Source organism: Falco naumanni, chromosome 1 (genome assembly GCF_017639655.2).
Source record: "Falco naumanni isolate bFalNau1 chromosome 1, bFalNau1.pat, whole genome shotgun sequence".
Lineage (NCBI taxonomy): Eukaryota > Metazoa > Chordata > Aves > Falconiformes > Falconidae > Falco > Falco naumanni.
The window spans coordinates 96,198,495-96,221,483 of NC_054054.1; the positions used below are offsets into that span (position 1 = coordinate 96,198,495).

The 22,989-nt window shown below is 54.8% G+C and overlaps 2 protein-coding genes and 1 long non-coding RNA gene across 4 annotated transcripts; 2 read left to right on the forward strand and 1 right to left on the reverse strand.

Annotated features, from left to right (window-relative positions):
* The first annotated feature begins 8,776 nt into the window (after positions 1-8,776).
* OGFOD2 (2-oxoglutarate and iron dependent oxygenase domain containing 2) lies at positions 8,777-15,507 on the forward strand. Of its 2 annotated transcripts, none has more exons than XM_040610703.1 (6): positions 8,777-8,933; positions 9,014-9,070; positions 10,965-11,075; positions 12,076-12,175; positions 13,308-13,432; positions 14,831-15,507. In XM_040610703.1, the coding sequence occupies exons 1-6, from the start codon at positions 8,811-8,813 to the stop codon at positions 15,104-15,106; spliced, it is 792 nt and encodes a 263-aa protein (XP_040466637.1). In that variant the 5' UTR covers positions 8,777-8,810; the 3' UTR covers positions 15,107-15,507. The 2 variants fall into 2 exon arrangements, with proteins under 2 accessions (XP_040466637.1, XP_040466628.1); XM_040610694.1 differs by adding an exon at positions 13,897-14,154 and having other exon boundaries at positions 8,904-9,070.
* LOC121095649 lies at positions 14,447-16,675 on the reverse strand. The gene is made up of 3 exons (XR_005830169.1): positions 16,516-16,675; positions 15,858-16,030; positions 14,447-14,615 (listed from the first exon to the last, which is right to left on the reverse strand). It is a non-coding gene; the product is annotated as an uncharacterized LOC121095649 (long non-coding RNA).
* On the forward strand, positions 16,667-22,982 carry ARL6IP4 (ADP ribosylation factor like GTPase 6 interacting protein 4). The gene is made up of 6 exons (XM_040610716.1): positions 16,667-16,772; positions 18,714-18,916; positions 19,274-19,621; positions 20,090-20,207; positions 21,647-21,716; positions 21,918-22,982. Exons 2-6 carry the CDS (start codon positions 18,727-18,729, stop codon positions 21,972-21,974), a joined length of 783 nt encoding a protein of 260 aa, XP_040466650.1. The 5' UTR covers positions 16,667-16,772; positions 18,714-18,726; the 3' UTR covers positions 21,975-22,982.
* Positions 22,983-22,989: the final 7 nt, after the last annotated feature.

Consider the following 22,989-nt stretch of genomic DNA (forward strand, 5'->3'; position numbering starts at 1 on the left):
GTCGGCGGGGGGCGGGGCTTCAGAGCTCGCCACGCCCATCGCCGCGCCCCCTCGCTGCGGCGCGGTCCCGGCGCCGCCCGCCGTGTAACGGGGCAGGGCGGGACCGGGGGGCACTGCCCGCCCGGGGGCACACGGGGGACCGGCTCCCTCAGCCCCCTCAAACCTTGCCCCGACGCAGCAAGGGCGGCCCCAGCGTCTTCCCCGCTTTTGAAAGTTTTTTGGTTTTTTCTTTCTTTTTTTTTTCAAAAATACACTGCATTTCTCTTAATTTTTATATTATTTTATCGGCTTTATTTAATTTCTGCAGCAGAGGGGGCACAACACACGAGTCAGTTTTAAAAACAACCAGGACAGGGGCTCAACATCGTTTTATAAATTCACCCCTAAACACGGGCTCGGCAGGCGTTTAATTGAACCCCTCCCGCAGAGCAGGACACCGTTTCAAGAAATTCAACTAATAAATTACTTTCTCCTTCAAGCTCCCATCCAGCTCCGGAGGGACGGCTGTGCTCAGGCTCTGCCCTGAGTGGCACTATACAGGTGACAGAGGGGCTGGTTGGTGTCATTATCCCAAATTTTCCCTGCCTTTTTGGAGCGCCGAGCTTAAATCCCGCCCCCCCCCAGCCCTCCCCAGTGTAGGAACAGACTCCAGGATTCCCGGAGTTTACTCCATTTCTGGAGAGAACACAACGGTGATGTTACAAAGCAAAAAAGTCATTTTTCCCTGCCTGGAAAACCAAAAATAAAAATTATCACATTCTATTGCTTATTTCTGTTAATTAGTGCATAAAACTCAACACCCCTCCCTCCCCCTCAACTGCCTTCAAGCCATTCCCACATCCACTGGGAATGCAGCCAGCCCTGGAACGGCTGGCAGCAGGGAGGGCAGCCTTCAGGAAACATCCTGCAACGGGGCTGAGCCGGCTCTGGCTCTCACCTCCAACAATTACTCCTAAAGGGGCAATTTCCAAGGTGGAATCTTATGGCAAGACCGAGTCCCTCGCTGCCAAAGCATAAGTGAGGATGATGCCACCTCCCTCAGCTGGAGCGATGGTCCAAGGGCAAATCTGGACCGGAAAGGTGATATAGTGAAAAACCTAAACTCTGCTGCAGACAGAACCCTGGTGACCCGAATTCCATAGTTTTAGCCAGATGGTTTCTTCCTTCATTAGGGGTCCACAATAGAACAAATGGAAAACTCACCATAGATGCTATACAGGGAATCCAACAAGAAATTTCTTCATTGAGAAATGTAGGACTTCAAAATCGAATGGGTCTGGACACACTTTTAGCAAAAGGAGTATTGTGTACGGTTATTAATCAAACTTGCTGTGTCTATGTTAACCAAGAAAACCAAACTGAGATAGGCTTATACTTCCTTTGGATTTTCTGACCTCTGGGAAAAACTTGCCTCTTGGCTACCTAATTTTATGTGGCTGAAGCAGCTCTTTGTTGTAGCTATCATGATTATTGTATTAGGATTATTGATTTGCATTCTGTTATGATGCTTTCTGTGGCTATGTAAAAATAATGGTAACAGTTACAGAAGAAACATAGGCTAAGACAAAGGCTAGAGGATGGGAAGTATTTTACCAGAATTCATACTAAGGATAGTATTGTTTAAGCAAAAGGATTTGCTAAGCGGAAAGAAAAGGGGGGACTTGATATAGTGAAAAACCCAAAACTGCTGCAGACAGAGGCTGCATAGGTAACAGAAACATTAACACCCGAGAAAGAGGGAAGGGTGGGAGCTCAGCACTTCAAGAAGGGACAGTTAGTACCGATGTAGATGAGCTCAACAAGAATGTAGATAAGGAGCCTTCTGACAAGGACGTGCTAACTGCTAAAAGAAAACAAACTAGAGTAAAATAACTGTGGTAGGAGATCAGCGACTTCCAACTCAGATGGGCCCCACCCCGAAAAGGGTGGATCCCCCGCTTGGGATCATGCTGATGTAAATGTAAAACCAGCCCAGGGGGCATGTATTAGCTTGGTATGTTTAGAGTAGATAATAAGGAAGGGCTCATTAGCCAGCAGATGTTTTAAGATAACAGAAACTAAACAACAAAGGCTGATAATGTATGCAAAGATAAACAGGAACTTCAGGTAACTGCCCAAGAAGGTAAAAAGGACATCTTGAGGCACCGCCAGAGGGAGGAGACCCTGAATTTTCAGAAACCTTATGTATATGCATGACTTCTTCCCCTTCCTTCCTCCCCAGGACAGAGCAGGCACGTCTGCAGCCTGGGCTCCCATGCAGCCGGGCCACAAACCTCGGGGATGCTTTGTGCGACTGTCCCCAGCCCTGCAGGACCATCAAAAAACCCCAGGGGCTAACTGGTTTTCTTCATGGTGGACATACTCTGCTCAGGTGGCAGGACCGTCTCGATCTGAAATGACACAAACTGGCCCTTCTTCAGCTTCTTCAGGGAGCTGGTGGCGCTGCTCCCAAACATGTTGTCTTCCACCTTGAAGGCGAGGGAGGGCAAGCTCCGGGTTTTCCTTTTCATGCTCTTCCGCTCCCGCTTGTAGGCTGTGGTCATGTTGGCCATCACCTGTAAAGCAGATTGCTTGGGTTGGGCCTCGAGACACCGCTTAAAAATCAACTGAACCGGTCTCACACCAGCCTGGTGAGCAAGAGCGGGCGCTGCAGTGTGCGGAGCTCAGCTTGGCAGGGCTGTGCCAGCAAGTGCCAGCACGGCTGGCTGCACCTGGTGGAAAGGAAGGGGTTAAACATGGTCTTCCCAGCCTTATTCTCACCAACCCCAAGCTAGCAGGAGATCTTACATGAAGAAACTGGGATTTCGGGGCTGTGCTCCGAGGAGCCATTAGTTCTCCATCAGTAGAGGGCAGAAGGGGATCTAGGCTGGAGTAACACAGAGCCCAGGGAAGCCTTTTATCACCTCCTGTTAATTACAGCCTCAATCCTGGCCTGTCTGCAGGTGAGCAGCAGTGATCTTAGGCACCAGAAGTGCTTACAGACCGGGTGGGATGCTCCGGTGTTACCCAGACAGAGCTCTTGCTGCCCTGTGCCACCACGTGCAGCTCCATTTGACAAAAGGGGAGCCAAGCTAGTGAGCCCAAGCTGCCAAAAGGATCAGCTGGGAATAGATCCCACACGGTCAGCTCCCAGGCCTCCTCCCTCCTGTCCTGTTTTACTACTGCTAACCCCCGTCAAGAAGAATCACAGTCCAGGTGGGATCAGAGCGCCACAAAACCCTGCCCGAGTGTAAGAAATGACTGAGCAAACAAAGCACTTGAGCCTCATCTATTAATTTTTGGCACACAGATTGCCAAGCACTTTACAGGGGACATTGAGGTCATTGTTCGAGTCAGGAAACCAAGAGAGACAAAATGACTTGCCCAAGGTCACCCAGCATGTTAGAGACAGCCAGGAACTGAATGCTGACCTTGCTCCCCAAACCTAGCTCTCTGCCCACTGGGCCACTAGTCTTCATTGTAGCCCCAACCTCCCCAGTTTCTCTCCTCCCATTTTGGGGCAGGGTTACTTTTAACCTTCGTAACTACACAGCATCTCCCTAAAGGCTTTTTGTCCCTGCTCAAGCATGGACTCCCCTGGCTGATTTCAGGTGCAAATTACAAGGCAGAGTGCTGGGCAGGCGGGGATGCCATGCTCATTAGCCTTGATGGGGTAAGCCAGTCCCCCGTATTTCATCACCCAGCTCTGAGGGGCACCACTGCCAGCTTCCCTGTGGCACCGAATGGTGCCGGCTCAGAGGGTCCAGCTCCGCTCCCGCTGCCCTTGGCATGCATTGAGGTGCCACCGTGGCCACCTGCCCTCTCAGGCCAGGCCTGTGGGGTCTCAGACAGTGCTTAACTGGCCTCTGCCTCGCTCCTTCACAGCTGGATGCACAGCCTCCCTGCCACACACAAGCCGGTCGGCTACCTGCTATGCTCGGTGACAGAAGAGAGCCTGCAGGCAATGTGAGATGGCATTTCTGGGTAGATGGGGCCAGGGGCTCTCTCTGAGCACCTGAGCAGGCACAGGCTGCAGCACAATCCTTGCACAGGCAAATCCCTTCCATGCAGCTCTCATGCAGCCTGGTGTGAGGGACCCTGTGGGGGCTTCGCCGCAAAATGATTTCAAGGCACCACAAGACTTACAATCTCTTTCACCATGTTCTGCTGCTCCTGAACCGCGGCTGTGAATGGCGGGAGGCTGTCTGCCGTAGCAGAGCCAGTCCCCTGCTCTTTAGAGTCCTTGACAAAATCCACCTGCAAGGTACAGATATTTGTTGTTACTGTGTAACCGTGCCAGTGGCAAACCTCCTACAAGACTCTCCTTTAGCAAGAATTTACCTCGGATGACAGGCACACATATCTGTTGAACATGAGGAAGAAAGGTGTATACTTTGTGACAGAGTTGACCGAGGTGCGAAAATGGAAGAGCACGGGGTCGAGGTGGGCATCCCATTCACTGGGCTTCTCGTTCACCACACTGCAGATGGAGGATTTGAGCACCTCAGCGCTGCGGTCGTCCAGGCCTGTGCAGTCTGCAGGGTCTGCAGGGGTGAGGATCTGTGAGATGTTCCAGCGCTCGCATAAATGCCGGCTGACCTGCAAAGGCGGGGGTCATGCCCACAGGAGAACAAGGCAGGTTTGCACCACAGCAGCTAGCAGCCCCCGCAGCAAGGGATGGCACAATTCCCATGCCAGGAGGTACTGCCTAGAAGAAAAAGCTCCCCAGAAAAGTTAGAGCCTGAGAAAATGTTTTGCAATGACTGTTCCTGTGCTTGAGGCTTTCCACAGGGAAGCTGGGTTAATCCAAGGGTAGGGCAGGAATCTCATGGACATGATATCACAAGATCTTTCCTTTGGAGCAGAGAGGTTGCAGCGTAGCTGGAGGACTTGCACCACAGAACCACAACCTTAAATCCCTGATGGGGAGAAAGCACTGGCAAATCATCTGCCACCACTCGCAACAGGACTAGGGCAAGGAGAAGTCACCATCAGCTCCTTTTCTCCCTTACATAGCACACTGCAACTCTGCCTTTGGGACCTGCTTCCCAGAAAAGCCTGCTGAAGGTCACATTGCTCTTCCCTGAACCACCCAGCACCTGACCTACCTCCTCACAGAAGTCCCAGCTCTGACCGGCGTAAATGTTCTTGGATGCTCCAAACCTGAACAAGAAGAGGACACACAAGTGGTGTTACTCCATCAGCTGTAGGGCAGGGCCAGGAGTTCAGTCTTCATGGGATACACAAGGGACAGAGACCCTCCAGTGGAGCTGGTGCTAGCTGGTGCCAGCTGGGGCTGGCATGACCTCACCCCCCCAAGGGCAAGGAGAGGTCTGCTGGCTCCATCTGTTCCAAAACAGCCAAGCCTGTTTGCTTGTGAATGATAAGGCAGCATGAGAAACAAGCAAAGTTTATTTCTCTGAATGCCTCTCTCTCCTGGCCACATGCATTTTCCACAAGGACGTGACATGGTAACATGCACCACGTGAGTGAAAATGAACACTTCCTAAGAGGGATCAGGGGACAGTTTTGAAGCTTCTGCAGAGAACTGTGGCATGAGTTGTCTTGGCCTTGGGGCTGCTCGGAGAGCCACTTCTGCCTCTTTTCCCCCTCCCCTGGTAACGGGAGGATAACAGGCTCTTCCCAAGTACTTTGCAAAGAGCAACTGAGAGGCACTGCATGGTCTCTCCTGCAGAAGGGACAGTTCCTGCTCTCCTGGGGGCCCATCTTGTGGACACTGTGTATTTCTGCAACACACATCCCAGCTGCCCCATCTCACTAGAGAGGTGCAGTATAACCATCAACAGAGGAGCCCACCTGTAAAAATTTGCAGCTAGGGCTTTAGCCACTGATAAGGGATCTTTCTTCTGCAGAGGAGCAGCCTCAACCCACTTAGTGAAGTAGTCTGTCACAAGGAGGACATGTGTATTGCTCTGGCTCGTCTCAGGAAAAGGTCCTGCGTAAACAAGCATCACGAAAAATCAATGTGATGCCGTAATATCACCCAAATGAGGAAAGTTAAAAACCCAGCCCAGCAAAACCAATGACTGTGAATCACACGACTCTCTTCTGCAATGTCACTTGGCCAGTAGATTTCCGTGACCTTTGTCAGCAAAAACACATGCAGCACAGCCTCAGTTCTGGGAAGTCACGCACGCCCACAGCTCCCATTGTGTGTGGAGTGGGAGCCGAGCCAGCCACACGGATCAGGTTGCACCTTGGTAGGCTGCTATGGCCTCCTTGGCACTTCCTCACAGTCGAAGGCAGCTTTAATTCCCATGTGGGCGGCAGTAAGCCTGCCACGCTCCCTGATGGCTGGCGTGGAAGCCTTGAAAATCCCGTCTGTCAGATGCAAACACTCACCGTGAATGTCTAATCCCAGCACTTCCCAGGGTGATTCCACTTTGACAGGCCTTGCTTTCCGTGACACGTTCTTATTGTGCTCCGCAATCTGGCACGTTTCACACATTTTGATCTGCAAAGGGAAAAGACACATCAAAAGATTTTAAAATATGCTGACAAATTCTGTCAGATTCAGACTGGACAGGTTATGAAGGGATGAGACAAGACAGCATGGCTGAGCAGCTTCCTTCCAGCCGATAAAAATAGCGAGATGCAAGAAAAAGAGAAAACTCAATGGGCTGACACAGTTCACCTTTCACAAAACTTACCTGACAGCTTTCTCTGACACAACAACCAATTTTCTCAATGTGGCCTATAGCTAAGACATTTCCCACCCTGTTATTAGGCAAATATTTGTTGTATTTTAAACTTCCACTGTCAGCTAGAAAAATCACCAGCCTTAGGATGCTGGAGGAGCACAGGCTGCTTGGACCATGTAACGCAACCATACTTCTTCAAACCACACTGTGGCAGAGCCTCGCTGCAGGGAGCTGTCAGCCATAAATCAGGTGAGGCAAAGTGGCTGAGGAGAGCCGGCGGAAACATGGAGCTCCTCCTGTTACAATAGTTTAGAGAACTGGGCAGCTCTGGGAGGAATCCAGACTGCTCAAAGCTAGACTCTGCAACACTGGCCTGAAACAATCCCACATTCCGACGCTGGCCAGAACTGCCATGCACGAGGAGGCCTCCCTGTACAGGTTTCCTGACAGTCAGAGGAAAGACATCCAGCTGCCTCGGGGTATCCCAATAATTTCACCTGCAGTTACTGAGTGCACGGCTTCAAAGCAACAGGCACTGGAAACGACATCACTCCTGCATCAGGGCTCTTCCAGCTGCTCACTGGGGGCTGCTGCCTGAATGTGCTGGGACATAGTGGTGTCACAGACACGGTCGGTGCTCTCAACTTACCCAGTCCACAACATCCTTCACAATCCCCAGCCAGTAGTACCGGCTCTGAATCCGGTGCACAGTCTTTTTCTGGCCCAGGTGGTTCCCAATTTCTGTGAAATGGCTTTCCAGAAAGACCTGACGCCTCCGTTCAGGATCCAGAATAACCTCGCGCTTTTCCTCCTTCTTGGGTCCCACGTAGTAGAGGCAGCCGCCTGCAGATGCAAGAGGTTTATCTAAAACCAGGCGCTCTCACAGCCCTTCCAGCTACTCGGTCTGGGCAAAGGGGTCATTTTCCACAGCAAGAAAAACCAGTGGGACACACCGAAGGAAGACAGTTGCCTTGGGAGCTTCTGTAACACCTCTGGAGAAGGGGCTAAACGGGCATCACCCCCAGATAACCCCAGGGACCCTCTTTTCTGCACCCAGTACTGAGCAGAACCCTCTGCCCCCATAAAGCCGCTCTTCCACCGGCCAGCCCTGGCTTACCCGGGGTGCCCCAAAACAGCTGCCCAAGGCACGGAGCCGGCAGGGGGGAGGCGGCGGGAGCCGGCCACGCTGCACCCCACGGCCCCCCCTCCCCTCCCCAGGCTGTGGGGAAGGCGCCTCTGCCCCCCTGCTGCCCCCACAGCTCCCCCCACCCAGCCCCTACCCCCCCAGCACCCCCCCCCCTCGGCCCCGCTCTCCTCAGAGGGAGGCCAAGGGCAAGGCAGGCGCTGCCGCTGTGCCCCCCCAGCCCCCGGCTGGCCCCGGGCGGGCTGTCCCGCCGGGCCCCCACCGTCGACGATGAATTTCTGGGCGCAGCGCTTGAGGTTCTTCCTCTTGATGGAGCAGAAGCTGGGCGGGAAGCAGCCCTCGGCCAGCAGCCGGTAGATGTCCTCGAATTTGCTGCTGGGGCCGCACGGCTCGGCCGCCACCACCTCCTCCTTGGCCACCAGCAGGGCCGAGTCCATGGCCAACATGGGCCGGGCGGGCCGGGCCGGGCACCCCCGGGGCCGGGCTGTCCCCGCTGCCTGCGCGTCCCCGGCCCTGGCAGGGGAGGGAGGGGCGCGGCGGCGGCTCTCAGGGACGGTCTGCAAATAACCTTCGGCGCGAGCTACCAGCCCCGCTGCCTCGGCGCGTTCTCCGGTAAGGGAGCGGGGGTCCCGCCCACGCCGCCGCCTTTCCCTGCGGTGCCAGCGCCGGGCCCGCGCCCCCCTCAGCACCGAGCCAGCCACGGGGCGAGCGTGCCTGTGCTTTGCCGAGGAGCGGGGCGGCGGGGGCCGCAGGGAGGCTGCAGGGCTGCAGGGCCCAGCCGCACCGACGCCACCGAAGTTACAAGAACCCGAAATGACACACCCCCCCCACCCCCACCAGAAGCGTCAACCCGGAGAAAACGGACGAATTTCGCCTCCCTTCGTTTTTCCTCCGTGTCCGGCACTTGCCGACGCGCCCTCACTGGCGCCCGCCCGGCCGGAAGCGGCGCTACCTGCTGCGCGGCGGGGCCATTTGGCGGCCGGACCCGCGCCCGGCGCCGCCCCTGCCCTGCGCCGGCGGGAAACATGTCCGCGGGCCGCCCGTTCCTGGCCTGCGCCTGCTTCTTTTCGGACAACATCTTCGTGGGGCGCTACGGGCTGCATGTCCGGTACCGGGACGAGGCGCAGCTCCGCCGCGAGCACGGGCGGGTAAAGGCAGCCCCCCCCGCTCCCCCGGGCGCGGCGTGGGCCGAGGCCGGGCGGTGTGTGATGGGCCGCCTATGTTGCAGGCGCTGCGGGAGCGGGGCTGCCGGAGCGAGGAGGCGTTCGGGGCCGCGCTGCGGGAGGTGAGCGCGGGCCGGGGGGGGGGGGGGGGGGGCGGCTCCCGGGGGGCACCGAGGACCTGACAGCGGGACGGGCCTGGGCAGCCCCCGCCTCGGGGGGGGGGGGGGGGGGCGGCGGGGGGGGGCGGGGGCACTGGGGAGACTTGCTGAAGCCGCAGGCCTCGGCCCTGATGGGCAGGCACATCTCCCCGGTGCCGCATCCCGAGCAAACCCGGTGCTGGGCCACGAGCGAAGGGAAGAAGCCCCCCCAAGGTGGGGGGTGCTGGCTGTTGCCCGCGATGTGCTTCCACCGGCGACACCCCCCATGCAAACGGTAACACCGCGTTAGCAAACGGCTGCCTGTGCTGCTCCCCAGCCGGCCCCCAGCACCCTTCTGCTTTGTCTTTCCTCCTCCCTTCTTTTGTCAGGTGTTTTTAAAAGGTGCCTTCAGATGGATCACCCAGGGACCCCACAGAGCTCCCATGAGATCTGCCTGCAGGACCCCCCCGCCGGCCACTCCTCAGGGAGGGATCCGTGTTTCTTTCCAGGCCAGGGACAGAGATCTGGCCTACAACCAGCTCCAGTTCCACCCGGGTTCTTTTAAGGATTCTTGGCAGAACAATGATGGCACTAAATCATAGTAACAAAACTGTATTTTCTTAACAGGATATTATTACTACATCACAGAATTTATGATTAGAGCGGCACAGGATTTCTACAAGGAGAACCAATGCGGCACAATAAGCAGCATAATACTGAATTTATAATACAACTTAGGATTTCTAGATCCTAGCTTAATTATAACTTCTAATCGTCACCTGGACCCTCTGTACATTACGTCAGATCTTAACGCATGGTTTGCTGTAGCAATAAAACCATCATCACGTAGACTCCAAAATCATATAAAAGAAAACAAGTCACTTAGTCCTTGGAGGAAGCAGATGATGGCGGAGGTGTCCCTGGCCACGGTGGGGGCAGACACGGCTCTCACTGCCCAGCAGCAGCAGTTCCAGTCCAAGTTCCCCACGTAGGACTTCCAAGTGCTTGATTTTACAGACAGTGCTCTGGGTGCTGTCCCAGTGTTCTGTGACTCTGTCATCAACACCACCGGCCTGGCTGGGTGCCTGGGGCCTTCAAGGCCAGCAAGAAAATCAGCCTGGCGCCCAAGAACATTGAAGCTGGTAGGGAGGGGAAAAAGAAATATGTTTGGTTCATCTACTTGGTTCACAGGATTGTCAGGGCCTGATAATAAGGGAAAGGGAATGAATACATGACCTGCTTGGTCACAGAGAATGGCTGCCTGCCTTACAAAATGGCATTAGTTAGGCTACCCATGTTACCAGGGGTTGGGAGCAGGAGGTACAGATCACACCCTCCTTCCTTTTTTCCCAAGAAACGTTATAAACTAATCTTACAGGGGGGTATTAAATAGAAGGAGCTGCCTGAATCAGTTTCTGTTTCCTCTGAAATGACAGATTAGTATGTCCCCACAACACTTACCAGTAATCCCTTCATGACAAGTCCTGTCTTCCTCCCAGCAAATGTCTTTATTTTAGACAATACTTATATTGTCAGAACATAAGCCAGACTCTTTAAGCGTATGCTGGTGATTCATGAGGCGTCAGAATGCCTGAAAGGACTGAAACCTCACAGTTCCACTTGACACGTCCATAGAAAGACTTCAGTTATTATTTTAAGCCATCCATAATGAGAACATGTCTCAAATCCCTCTTAGGCATTTGGCTTTTCAGATATTTATAGGACTTGTCTTAGTAACAGAAAAGCAAAGGCATACACCCCATCTCCCAGAGGTGCCCGGAACAAAAATAACTGGTTTAAAACAATGAGCAAATTCCTGGAATTGTTTTTAGTTATTCCTTTTGATTTTCTAACAGTATGCTCTATTGTTTACTTGTAGATTGAGGCAGAAGTGCAGAGGAGAAAACAGTGGATCCATCAGTCAGTGGAACGCAAAGCCATCATCTCAGAGTGCTACAAACGAAAGCACCCAGAAGTGTACATTCTGCAGGTAGACACAGAATCTGTTTTGCAAAGAATTGCCTGAGAGCTTCTTTTTGCAGTAGCAAGCCATCTTCCCCTCGGGGCTGCGCACAGTGCTAAAGCTAGAGTGAATTAAAACTAAAATGTAGCATATTAAACCTGAATTTAAAACTTTCACAGCATAGTGTATCCTCCAGGCAAGATTCCACCTGGCTTACAGCCACGTAAGGGTCATCCTATATGGAAGCTGCACCAGCACTTGGTACCGGCCTCAGAATACCATTAGTACTTTAAACATAAAGCATCATTGCAGCAAACAGGGTTGGTGAGGTCTAACGAATATCCGCAGAAATCAGCCTGCACGGGCTTAACCCACAGACTAGGTACTAGTTACCATCAGCTGAAGGGGGGCAGCAAGGCTGCTTGCATGTCAGCACCCCACCACAAACACAGGGCAGCCCTTGTGGGCTACTCTGAATTTCCTGGTGTTTGCCAGACCCAGTACTTCCCAGCTGGGTAATTACCACAGATGAGCAGTGACACACCAACAAGTTCACACAGATTTACTGCTCTGTGAGCCTTTAGTAATGAGTTCTGCCGTGGTCTGTTCTACCATTGCCTGTCATGATCTGTGTGGAGAAGTGCTTAAAGCAGAGCGGAGTCACTCTTGTTGTGCCAAGGCCATGACAAGATGCTGTATCTAGTAGAAAAGACATTTAGGACGTTAGGAGCCCATAATGTGACCAGGCTCTTTGCTGTCACGCTAATAATAAATCTGACCAGTTATACTTAGAAACCCACAAACCAGAGCAAGCAGCAACTTTACCTAAACCACCAAGAAAAACACCAGTAACATTCTGCATGTCCTGCCACAGAAGTAACCCAAATGTGACCATCAGCAGCCTTGCTTCCTTGACTCTACATATTTTCCTGTGACTGCCTGAAGTCCATTTCCCTCTTGGGCTGTAAAAGATTTTGCAGGCTAATTGTGTTTCTGCGTATTTTTATCATCCTTCCCTTGACACCAGGATTCATTCCTGGCCCCAGGCTTTCTAGAAATCGTGAGATACTGCACGTCGCCGGACGCTCACCTCCATGGCCTCCTGCACTTCCTCGAGTCCTTCTCAGGTAAAGAAAACAACATGTCAGCCCCCAAGGTCTCCCCATGTGACACTGCAGCTTCAGTGATGACGGCTGTTTTCAAGCCCTGTCTTTAATAGCTCAGATTTGATACACGGCTGAGACAAACAGGATGTTATTTTCTGCTTGACGAGAGTCTCTGGAGAGGTAGTATGGTGCAGCAGTTATGCTCAGGATGACATACTGTTTTCCATTTTTCCAGTCCCAGCCTGCTGGTGTCTCATCGGAGCCTCTAGCTGCAGCAGGGCTGGGGTTTTGGTTGTACCACAGCCTCACAGGGGAGCCTGCTGGAGGAACACTTAGCCTAGGGAGCTTGGTTTTCCCTCCCCAGGTGCTTTACCATTTCAGACAATCCCTGCTGGTTAGTCTGAGCTGAAATAGTTTCAGTCTAGGTTTCAGTCTTTCAAAAAGAGATCTGGGTTTTAAGCTTCCCTGGAGGCATCTGTGAAGCTTGCTCCCTACCAGAAATGCTGACAAAATGCAGAGGGGAAGCTGCAAAGTTGCCTCCTTTTCTGAAGGCAAAAAGACACAAATGTTGTCTGTGTGCAGGGCTCCTGGATTTGTCCAAGGCATGGTTTCCAGACACACAGCCTTTTCATGCTGCATTTATCTCTATATCCTGTATCATTCTATATCCTCAATACTGAGCTCCCCTTACACAGACCTTTAGGGCTTTACCTCGAAAGGCAGCTCAGAAGGCCTGGTCTTCTTCCCAGAAGGTTGGCATTGGATGAGTGAAGCCTGCATCCCCTAAACGACCTTGAATCTCCTTCTTCCAGGAGGCTGTATTGGGACCTTCTGTGATAAGCCATTGATTCACCACCCTCCCTCTATACTCTAAAAACATTTCCTTGGCACTTACAGCAGGCATTTAAATCAGTGCCAGATCTCCTGACTGGATAGGGAAGCCTGGAACTGAGGGGCCAACATAAAAAACAACAAATATATCCCAGAGCTGATCCCAGGGAATGGATCCAGCCCTTTGAGCAGCCTAACCACAAAGTGAAGCATGTGGGCCTTGCGTTCTCACACCAGCACAGTATAGCTAGACAGCACAACAGCCAAGAACACTCTCATCTGTTACCTTCCCCAGCAAATGGTGTCTCCCTTCTCTTGACAGATAAGAGGATCTATCGGCTCCCAGTGTTCACAGAGGAGTTCTGCCAAGCATTTGTGAATGAGCTGGAGAACTTTGAGCAGTCGGATATGCCTAAAGGCAGGCCCAACACTATGAATAACTATGGGGTAGGTTTCACCATCTTTTGTGCTTCTTCAAGGGGAGCGTTCACGAGCAGACTGTGTTTACCTCCTTGCTTCAGAATCCCTTCCAAAATGCCTGTAATTTGAGCACAGCAGTTTGGGCACAGCACAGTTTGATTACAGCCCCCTTGAAGTGAAAGGGTGAGGGAGTCTGTGTTACACAGACAAAAGGACAGGGGAATGCAGAGAAAAGGGATGGGAGCTGGTATCTCAGAGCAAAGAGTGCCCTGTATTTAAGCAATACACATTTAAATCAAGGAGTCAGTTTTTAAAGAACACGCAGCTTTTGAACTTACTCTGTCTTTTCCCCAATGACTTTCCACCTTGCTCTAAAGTTCTGTAGCTAAGCAAGGAGCAGAGTTGGAAGAGAACAAGGCAGCTCTGCAGCAGCTCTGATGAAGCAGCAGATGTAGCTGGTCAGCTGTTCCCATCTTTTCTCTTTGAGACAGGTTTTGCTAAATGAGCTTGGGATGGATGAAACTTTCATCACACCCCTACGCGAAAAATACCTGCAGCCCATAACGGCACTGCTTTATCCCGACTTGGGGGGCACTTGTCTGGACAGCCATAAAGCATTCGTTGTGAAGTACTCGCTCCATGAAGACTTGGATTTGAGCTCTCACTATGACAATGCGGAAGTCACCTTAAATGTTTCACTGGGAAAAGACTTCACCGAAGGCAACTTGTACTTTGGGGATTTCAGGCAGGTAGGGAGCATATTCCTAATCTGGACCCTGATTCTATTCCCCTCTACCTCCTCACCCCCCCGAGTTTCAAGGCATTGTGTTCCAAAAAAACAATTATTCACTCCTGACAGTCAAACTGTCTTTGTTCCTTCCCCCCTTTTTAAAATGTCTTGATTACACAGATTTTCTGCTACAAGCACATTACCAATATTCAGGCTTCAAAGAGAGGACAGACAGCTGTTGTAGTAGAACCTGGAGTGAAACAAACCAGTCCAGCTCTCCACAACTGAAATAGTGAGCAGGAAGGTGCTGAGAGAGAGAGAGAGAAGAATTTTATTTCAGATGAGACTTGTAGCCCCTACTTCCAGGGGACTCCTCACATGAGAGGGGTGAAAGCTCCCATACACCGGTGAAACAGTCTTTTTGATTGAAACTCTGTCTTTAAATTGATTCCCTCTGGACCTGGGACTGGGAATGTCTTACTGGAAAAAAAAAAAAAAAAAAAAAAAAAAAAAATTGTTGTACAAAACTGCTGCCAAGCCCCCACTGAAGTGGCTGCATTTCAGAGGTGCAGCGAGTCCTCTCCATGTTGCTTACTGGGTGCTGTGGGTGAAAAGGTGACAGGTTTCAAGTATTTAAGCATTGCTCTGCTAGGGACTTTCTGATGTAACACCGTATCCACCTCCCTTTGTTTCAGGATCCTACCCCTGTGCCAAAGTACATAGAGATCGAGCACGTGGGAACCCAGGGGCTGTTACACCGAGGAGGGCAGATCCACGGGGCACTTCCCATTGCCTCTGGGGAACGCTGGAACCTCATTATTTGGATGAGATCATCTGCCATCCGCAACCAGCTCTGCCCCATGTGCAACAAGAAACCTGAGCTGGTGGAAGCAGAGGGGTTCGGAGATGGGTTCACAGAAACCCTCGAAGATGATGTGCCCGAGACTGTGAATCTCTGCTCCTTGTGGTAGCAGGCAGTAGAGCCTGGTTTCTTCAGACTAACTTGCCTAAAGCTCCTTTCTGACGCCTCAGACTGCACTAACAGACTCTAATGGATGCACAAGTCATGGAAAAAGTAGCTGGTGCCTTGGAAGGGGATGGAAACCCATTCCTGCTGGGGTTAGGGAAGCCAGCCACTGGGCAGCTGAAAGAGCCGGTGCTCAGCTCGCCAGGGCTCACACTCGCTGGCGAGCTGGAGGGCTGCTAGTAAGATGTAGAAAGCCTTTGATTAACTGCAGGGGCTCTAATTATTTTCCAGGTGTACAGGGAAAACAGGCAGAGCTGCTTGGCCTTTGTGAAGACCTCTGTGCCAGCAGCAGCAGCACGGGGCCTGTGCTGGAAACAATGGTACAATAAAGACCTGCATTTCACACCTGTTTGCAGGGACTCCTGTCCTCTGTCAGGGGATGGGGAAGAGTTTTTTGTTGCTGAGTGACACTGAAGGATCTGCTCAAAAGTGATCCTCAACAAGCTGCTGGGAATAACCTGGAATTACTGTTGCAGCAGGTTTAGCTAGCCCAGGCTCAGAAAAATCCATTGGGAGCAGTGTAGGGAGAGCTGATCCCTGGGAGGATCTCTCAAGGGCTCTGCCAGCTCTTTTGAGCAGAAATTTCCCTGTCAAAGATTCTGTGGGCTCTATTAAGGAGAAATGGGCTTCAGAGACAGAGCTCTGGGAGCCCCCTGCTGCACAGCAAAACTTTCCAGAGGAAGGCAGGAGTGTACCTTTAACTCCCTTGCTTACGCCAACAAGTGAAAATATATAAACCAGCTCTGAGCCTGGGCGCCACCGGTGGGCCTGGGACTGCTTCATTTGGCACCGCCGGGCAGCTGGTGTGGTGGAGGGTCCAAGCGCTCTTCTCCCTGGCTCGCTGCCAGCTGGCCGAATTCATGGGCATCTACACAAGAAATGAAAGAAGCCAAGTGTCTCTTGATTTGGTGGCCGCATTTGGCTCTATGGGAAATTAATCGTATATATTTGATAGACACGTACGCCACTGCATATATAAGGGGCTGTTTCATTCACTTATTCAACTGCAGTAATTACAGCGTGCAGACTTTGCCTCGTTGCTAATTGGGAAAGGCTGGCTGCGCTGGTACAGCTCGCACAGTGCTGACTTACGCCTTCCCAGCAGATCTGCTGCATTTTTTGGGTGGGTGCCATTAGCACACAGCGCTGATTAGCTTCTCATTAGCAAAACCCCTTAAAACTGCATCTCGGGGAAGAATCACAGAGAAGAATCACAGAATCATTTAGGTTGGAAAACGCCTCTGAGACCTTCAAGCCCACCAATTCCTGCAGCACTGCCCATCCACCCCGCAGCCATGTGGGTTTTAAATACCCCCAGGGGTGGTGGCTGCCCCGAGCCCCGCCGCTCCTCACCACACCGGTGCTCCAGGCCCTGCCAGCTCCCCGGCCCGGCCACCGGCTGTCGCATCCGTGCGCGGAGCCAGAGGGCGGCCGTGAGGACACCGGCCTCGCTGCCCGCCTGAACCGGGGGGGCCCCGGAGGGCCCCGGAACCAACGGGCGCGGCCGCGCTGCCGGCCGGCCCCGCGTCGGGCCGGAAGTGGGGGGCGCTGCGCGGAGCCGGCGGCGGCGCCGCTCGGGGCCGGCGGGGCGGGAGCCCGGCCCGGCCGCGGTGAGTGCCCCTCCCCCCCTCCGCTCCCCCACCCCCCTGACCCGCGGCGGGGAGCTGCCGGCACGGCTGAGGGCACCGGGGGGGTGGAGGGGGGGCAGACGCATGCGCGGGGCCGCGGGCCGCGGTGCGGGGGGGGGCTGTTAAAGGGCCGGACACCCGGGGCCGCGCTCTTAAAGGGGCCGCGCCTTGCGCCGGGCTCTTAAAGGCCAGGACAACTGGTACGGAACTCTTAAAGTGCCAGCGCGCCCTGCGCAGGCGGCTGAAGGGTCAGAACGCCCCTTGCCGAGCTCTTAAAGGGCCAGCGCGCCTCTTGCCGAGCTCTTGAAGGGCCAGCGCGCCTCTTGCCGCGCACTTAAAGGGCCAGCGCACCTCTTGCCGCGCTCTTGAATGGCCAGCGCGCCTCTTGCCGCGCTCTTAAAGGGCCAGCGCACCTCTTGCCGCGCTCTTGAATGGCCAGCGCGCCTCTTGCCGCGCTCTTAAAGGGCCAGCGCACCTCTTGCCGCGCTCTTGAATGGCCAGCGCGCCTCTTGCCGCGCTCTTAAAGGGCCAGCGCGACCCTTGCCGAGCTCTTAAAGGGCCAGCGCGCCTCTTGCCGAGCTCTTAAAGGGCCAGCGTACCTATTGCCAAGCTCTTAAACGGCCAGAGCACCTCTTGCCGAGCTCTTAAAGGGCCAGCACGCCGCAGCTCCCTGTGTTCGGACAAAGAATGCGGGGCTGCCCCTCCAGCTGCAGCAGGGGCAGAGCAGCAGCCAGGCCCCCGGCTCCCCGCCGAGGGCCTGGCCCGGCTGGTGGCCAGGAGGAGCCGCCCCACGGTGGCCACGGACCTGGCAGGGTGCGGGCGAGACCCCAGTGTTGGGGCGCAGCCAGCCCGGGGTGCTGCCGCCATGGATCCGGGGCTTGTCCCCTTCACACGGCCTTGACCCGTGGTCACCGGGACGGTCCTGCCTGCGCCCAAGTTGATGAGGGACTTTCATCCTTAGAAACTTAATTGTGTCCTTAATTGTCTTGATGTTGGTGGGGTTTTTTTTCTGATCAAAATTTCTGTTTGGAAGTCAATCAGAAAGTTGATTCCCTCGGGAGTGGATCGCGGATTGGGAGTGTCGAGGTGATCAACGTGCGGTTAATTAAACGCGGTAGTTGGAGGGTGGCTGAGAGAAAACATTTCCCGGATACTCCTCTGCCCATGGTGCTGGTTTGTTTTTTAAACTAATGACTTTAAAATAATGCCGTCTCTGGCCTGTGGCTGCGGCAGCCGGTTGTGCTGATGGACGGGGATGCCAGCTTTATGCATAATCTGTTTTCGAAAAGCAAATTGGAATATTAAAAATTCATCCCTCCCCTTGGCTTGTGCCCGCTCTTGGCGCTTTAAATAATGGGGTGATTGACTCCGTGTTCAGCCTGGGGAGGATGGTTTCATGCTGCTGTCGCCACAGCATCGATCACACCTTGCCGGTGTCCATCTGTGGGTGCCACGTCCTCCCGTCCGCTCCAGCCCCGGGGGGGTGCCCCATGGCGGCAGGCGGCTCAGCCGTGGGGCATCACAGACACCAGCATCCAGCCCCCAAGCAGCCACCCACGGTGGGGATCAGCCCGCGTCCCAGTCATCACATCTAGGGACAGATAGGAGCACGGAGAAGACCTGGTGGAAAACCTGCTTGGGGATGGGTGTGGATGAGGGCTGCCCGGGGGCCCCTGCGTGACTCCAGCTCTCCGCTGAGGGCCCTGTTCCGTGGGACGGTGGCGTGCAGTGGGCACGGCTGCGTGGTGGGTACCCCCAGCTCTCTGCGCGGTGGGAGCTCGGCGCGAGTGGAGCGTTAACAGCCCCGTCTTCCAGGGCTGGCTGGCTCGGAGTTGGATTTAAGGGTTTGGGGGCTGCTGGACGTGTTGCACCGAGTGGGGGTGGTCCCCCCCCCGTGGCACTGATGTAACCTGTTCCTTCCAGGGGCTGCTGCACGATGGCCCACAGCCAGGCTCGGAAGCGGTCACGAAGCAGGAGCAAAAGCAATTCTCGGAGCAGACAGGAGAGGAGGGAGAAGAAAAGGAGGAAGAGCAGCAAGGACTCACAGCAGGGCAGCAGCTCCCCTCCGAGGAAGCAGACCTCTGGGTCTCACAGACACAAGTCGAGCTCGGTGGCAGCTGGGGAAGGTAGGGGAGAGGCCCACGACCCTGTTTTCCTGGGGCAGGTGCACGGAGGGGGCGCAGCTGGGAGAAGAGGATTTCTGCTTTTAGCTACGTCAGTCTCTGTTGCCTTGCCGGCCCTTTGTGCCCGTTATAGTCCCGTTCTGACAGGCGTGGAGCCCTGCAGCCCCTCTGTGTGCTGCTCTGGCAGCGTGGCGCCGCACACGATGTGTTAGAGTTATTGGCACAGGGGGGTCTTTGCCCCAGCGTTTGGGGGCTTTGGTGTTGAGGCAAGAATGGAACCAGGCTGGGAGGGGGAGAACCAGCATCCCTGCTGCTGGGGGGCCAGAGCTGCTCTGCTCAACATCTTCCTGTGCATTGCAGAGAAGAAGAAGAAAGGAAAGGACAAAAAGAAGAGGAAGGCAAGTCCCTCCTCCTCTGAGACAGCATCTTCATCCAGCGGCTCCTCGTCTTCCTCTTCCTCCAGCTCCTCTTCTGGTGACTCCAGTGACAGCGACTCCAAAACAAAGAAGAGTCGACACAGCAAAAAAAAGCAAGCAAAAGAGAAAGACAAAAAGAAGAAGAAGAAGAAGAACAAGAAGAAGAAAATAAAGAAGAAATCAAAAAAGAAGTCAAAGGAAAAGGCTAAGGAGAAGAAAGCCAAGGGAGAAGCGGTGCCCGGCCCCTCGCTGGAGCAGTGGCAGAAGGAGTCGCTGGTGGACACCGGCCCAGGTAACGGTGGTGGTTCCCTCCGGCCGAAGCCAGCGCACACAGGCCTGGCGCTGGGGAAAGGCGCTCACACGCTGTTCCTGGGACCCACGGGAGGTGTCTGAGGGAAGCAGGGCTGTGTGCAGGGCTCCAGACTCTCCTCCTTCGTATGTATCGTGGCAGCCACACCGAGTAAATGTCAGGAGCCACACTGAAAGATTCATTTGTTAAGTGTTTAAATGTGGTTTATAGCTGTGAGTGGGGAGCAAAGGTGGCAAATGGAAGGGCACAGGCAGCAGTAACACCCAGGCAAAGCTGGTACAGGCTTTGGGATGTGAAGTGACCATTCCTTTGCATGGTTCATCCCTGAACCCTGAGTACCGCTGGGAAACAGGTGTGACACGTGTGTCTATTCACCGCGGGCGTGATGCTGTGCCCCTCAGCCAGGAGCCGGCCCCACAAGCACGGCTCTGACTAACTGATGCATTCCAGTTCTGACAGACGAACAAAAATCGCGAATCCAGGCTATGAAGCCAATGACAAAGGAAGAATGGGACACAAGGCAGAGTGTCATAAGGAGAGTTGTGGATCCCGAAACAGGGAGAACCAGGTATGACCTCTGGGCAAAGGGGAGGCAGGTGTCCATCCCCGTCCATGTTGTGTGGGTTGGAGTCCTGGAGGGTGGCCGGCCGTGGCACTGCAGTGCCATGTGTAGAACCAGGTCCCCTTCAGCAGCAAAAGCCCAAGGCAATCCCTCGCAGCTCCCCTCCTGTCAGACCTGGTGTAACTTACTCAGAAAGTGACATGTTTGACACCAAATTATCCACTTGTGCTGGGGCTCCACACGAGGGGCACCAGGCGGTGTTCCAGCCGGGAGCTGTAGGATGCAGACACGGGAGCACCCTGCTGCTGGAGGCAGAAGGTTTGTTCCTTGTGCTGTGAAGGGTCCAGCCTGTCCCCGTTAAATGGGACTCTGCAACCAGGGCAGGGCTGGAAGCTGAGCGGTGACTGGCGCCTCCTCACCCCACTGCTCCGTGCACTTGCCTTGTAGCTCTGAAGCGCTCAGCCCCAGTTATCACCCGGGTGCGAGGAGGGAGCGCGTGCCACTTGGGGTCACAGACAGCAATCAAACCCAAGTTCATTTAGCTGCCCAATAGAAATGACCCAGTTTTTAATAAACTGCATCTTCTCAGCAAAGCAGAAAACATCACGCTGAAGAGAATTGGGGATGACAAGCGTAGTCTTAAAATAGAAGGCAGCCTGCAGGGCTCGGGGAGGTGTGGAACAAAGGTCGGTTCCCTGTAAGGCACATAACGAAGATGATTAAATTTCTGTTCACGTTTGGAGGTGTGAGCCACCTCGGACACTGCTTGGAATTTGCTCAGCAAACTGCTCCTCAGGCTGGCTGCCTTTTGGGCCCAAACTGGCTCCTGTCCTTGGCTCTGTAGTGTCCTGGGGCAGCCAGGGCCACGCCTGAACTCCCGGTGAAAAAAGGAAGAGTTTTTGCTGGGGTCGGGGCTGCTGCTGTTGCCAGCGCAGCCTGCACGTGGCGAGGTGGCAGGCGATGCTTTTATGAAGCGCTTTCTCCTGCCGTGTGCAAGCGTGGCTGGCTCTGCGCACAGCAGGCAGCGCCCGCAGCCTGGGGCAGGGACGGCTGGCCCATGCAGGGGGTGCTCATTTCTCAGGGGACCCCACCTGTCCTCGCTGCGGTGACATTCATCCCACAGGAGCAGTGGTGAAGCCTGCTGTGCTAGAGATACAGCCAAAAAAAAATACCACGGGATGGACCTTCAGGGACGAGCCGGGCTGGTCTTGCCTAGAGGCGCGTCAGCCCAGCACCGGGTCCTGGGCATGTGTTGCTGTGAGGGGGCTGGGGGCTGTGGGGGGGGGCTGGGGGCTGTGTGAGGGGGCTGTGTGCCGGAGCTGGGGCACACCAGCAGCCTTCGGGGTGGGCTGAGGGCTCAGCTCCCTCTGCGGCGGGGGAATGGCACGGCTGGCAGGAGCTTGCCAGTAGCCCTCACAGCTCACGGGCCTGTGTTTGTCTTCCAGGCTTATTAAGGGCGATGGAGAAGTACTAGAAGAAATCGTCAGCAAGGAGAGACACAAGGAGATAAACAAGGTAGCAGGAACGCGCCAGCGGGTGGGCGCAGCTGTGGAGCTGCTGCACCCAGGGGTGTTGCCCTTCCCCCCGGGGACCCCGCTGACCCCAGCAGGGCAAGCCGAGCCCTGGCAGCTCCACAGGGGCCCCGACGGGTGGGTCCTGGTGGTCCTTCATTCTTGGGCAGGCGCTGCTGTGAGCACCCACTCTCTCCCTCTGCAGCAAGCCACCCGGGGGGACGGGCTGGCCTTCCAGGTGCGGACAGGGATGCTGCAGTGAGCACGCGGGTGCCAGCCGTGCCAGGAGCCTGTCCCGCTGCCGGTGCCAGCCCAGGCCTGAGCCTCCGTCTCTGGACCACGACGGTGACCTGCGCCAAGACACTTCCCCAGGGGCAGTTTCCAGCCGCTCCGTAAGTTGCTGACAGGGAAGGAGAGTGGCTTTAATGGTTCATCTCCCAGTAAACAGCTTCTCTCCTCCCTCTCCTGAGGCCAGCGTGGCTGTAACGCGAGCCCTGCTGGCCCCAACACCCCTCTGGAGGCTGGTGGTGCTGGGCAGCACCCAGGGGACAGGCTCGTTGGTGCTGAGCACCTCAAAGTGGTGCTGTCCCATGGCTCTGGGTGGGCAGGAGCCAGTGCTGTGGCCTGGGCAGTGCACGTACCAGGGCTGCAAAACACAGCTGGCTGCCGTCGTCCCTTCAGGGGCTGCTCGTGGCCCCTTCCTCGCTGGATCCGCGTGCCCCCTGCTTACCGGGGCTGCAGCTCGTGGGCCCTGGGCACTCGCTGACCCCCCAGAGAGGAGCAGCCATGGCCCTGCTTGGGTCAGCTCTCCTCCACGCCTTCAGGTGCCACCCTCCGCTGTGCCCCGCGGCTTTACTCAGCCTTTCTGCAGCTTCATCTCATCAGGTGGTGCTGGGGGGGGGCACTGACCGGGCTGGCTGTACAGTGGGGGGGTGGGCAGGCGCTTTGCAGAGGGGGGGCTTTACCTTGCTGTCTGTTCCTGCACGCAGTTTGTGTCCCCTTCCGCACAGCGCAGGCCCTGGGCAGCAGTGGGGCTCAGGGCTTCTCGGGGCAGTGCCCGTGGCCACTGAAGCAAACACCTGGCCCTTCCCCCACTGCAAAGTGGATAAATTTACAAACGGTAAAAAAAAAAAAAAGTGGGGGAAAAAAAAGGGAAAAAAAAAAAAGGACAAACACATTAAAGGACAAATGGGTCCTGCAGGACCGATCTGCGCAGAAGGTTTCCACGCCCCATTCGTTGCTGTAGCCCCATTAAACTGGTGTCTGCTCATGTCTTG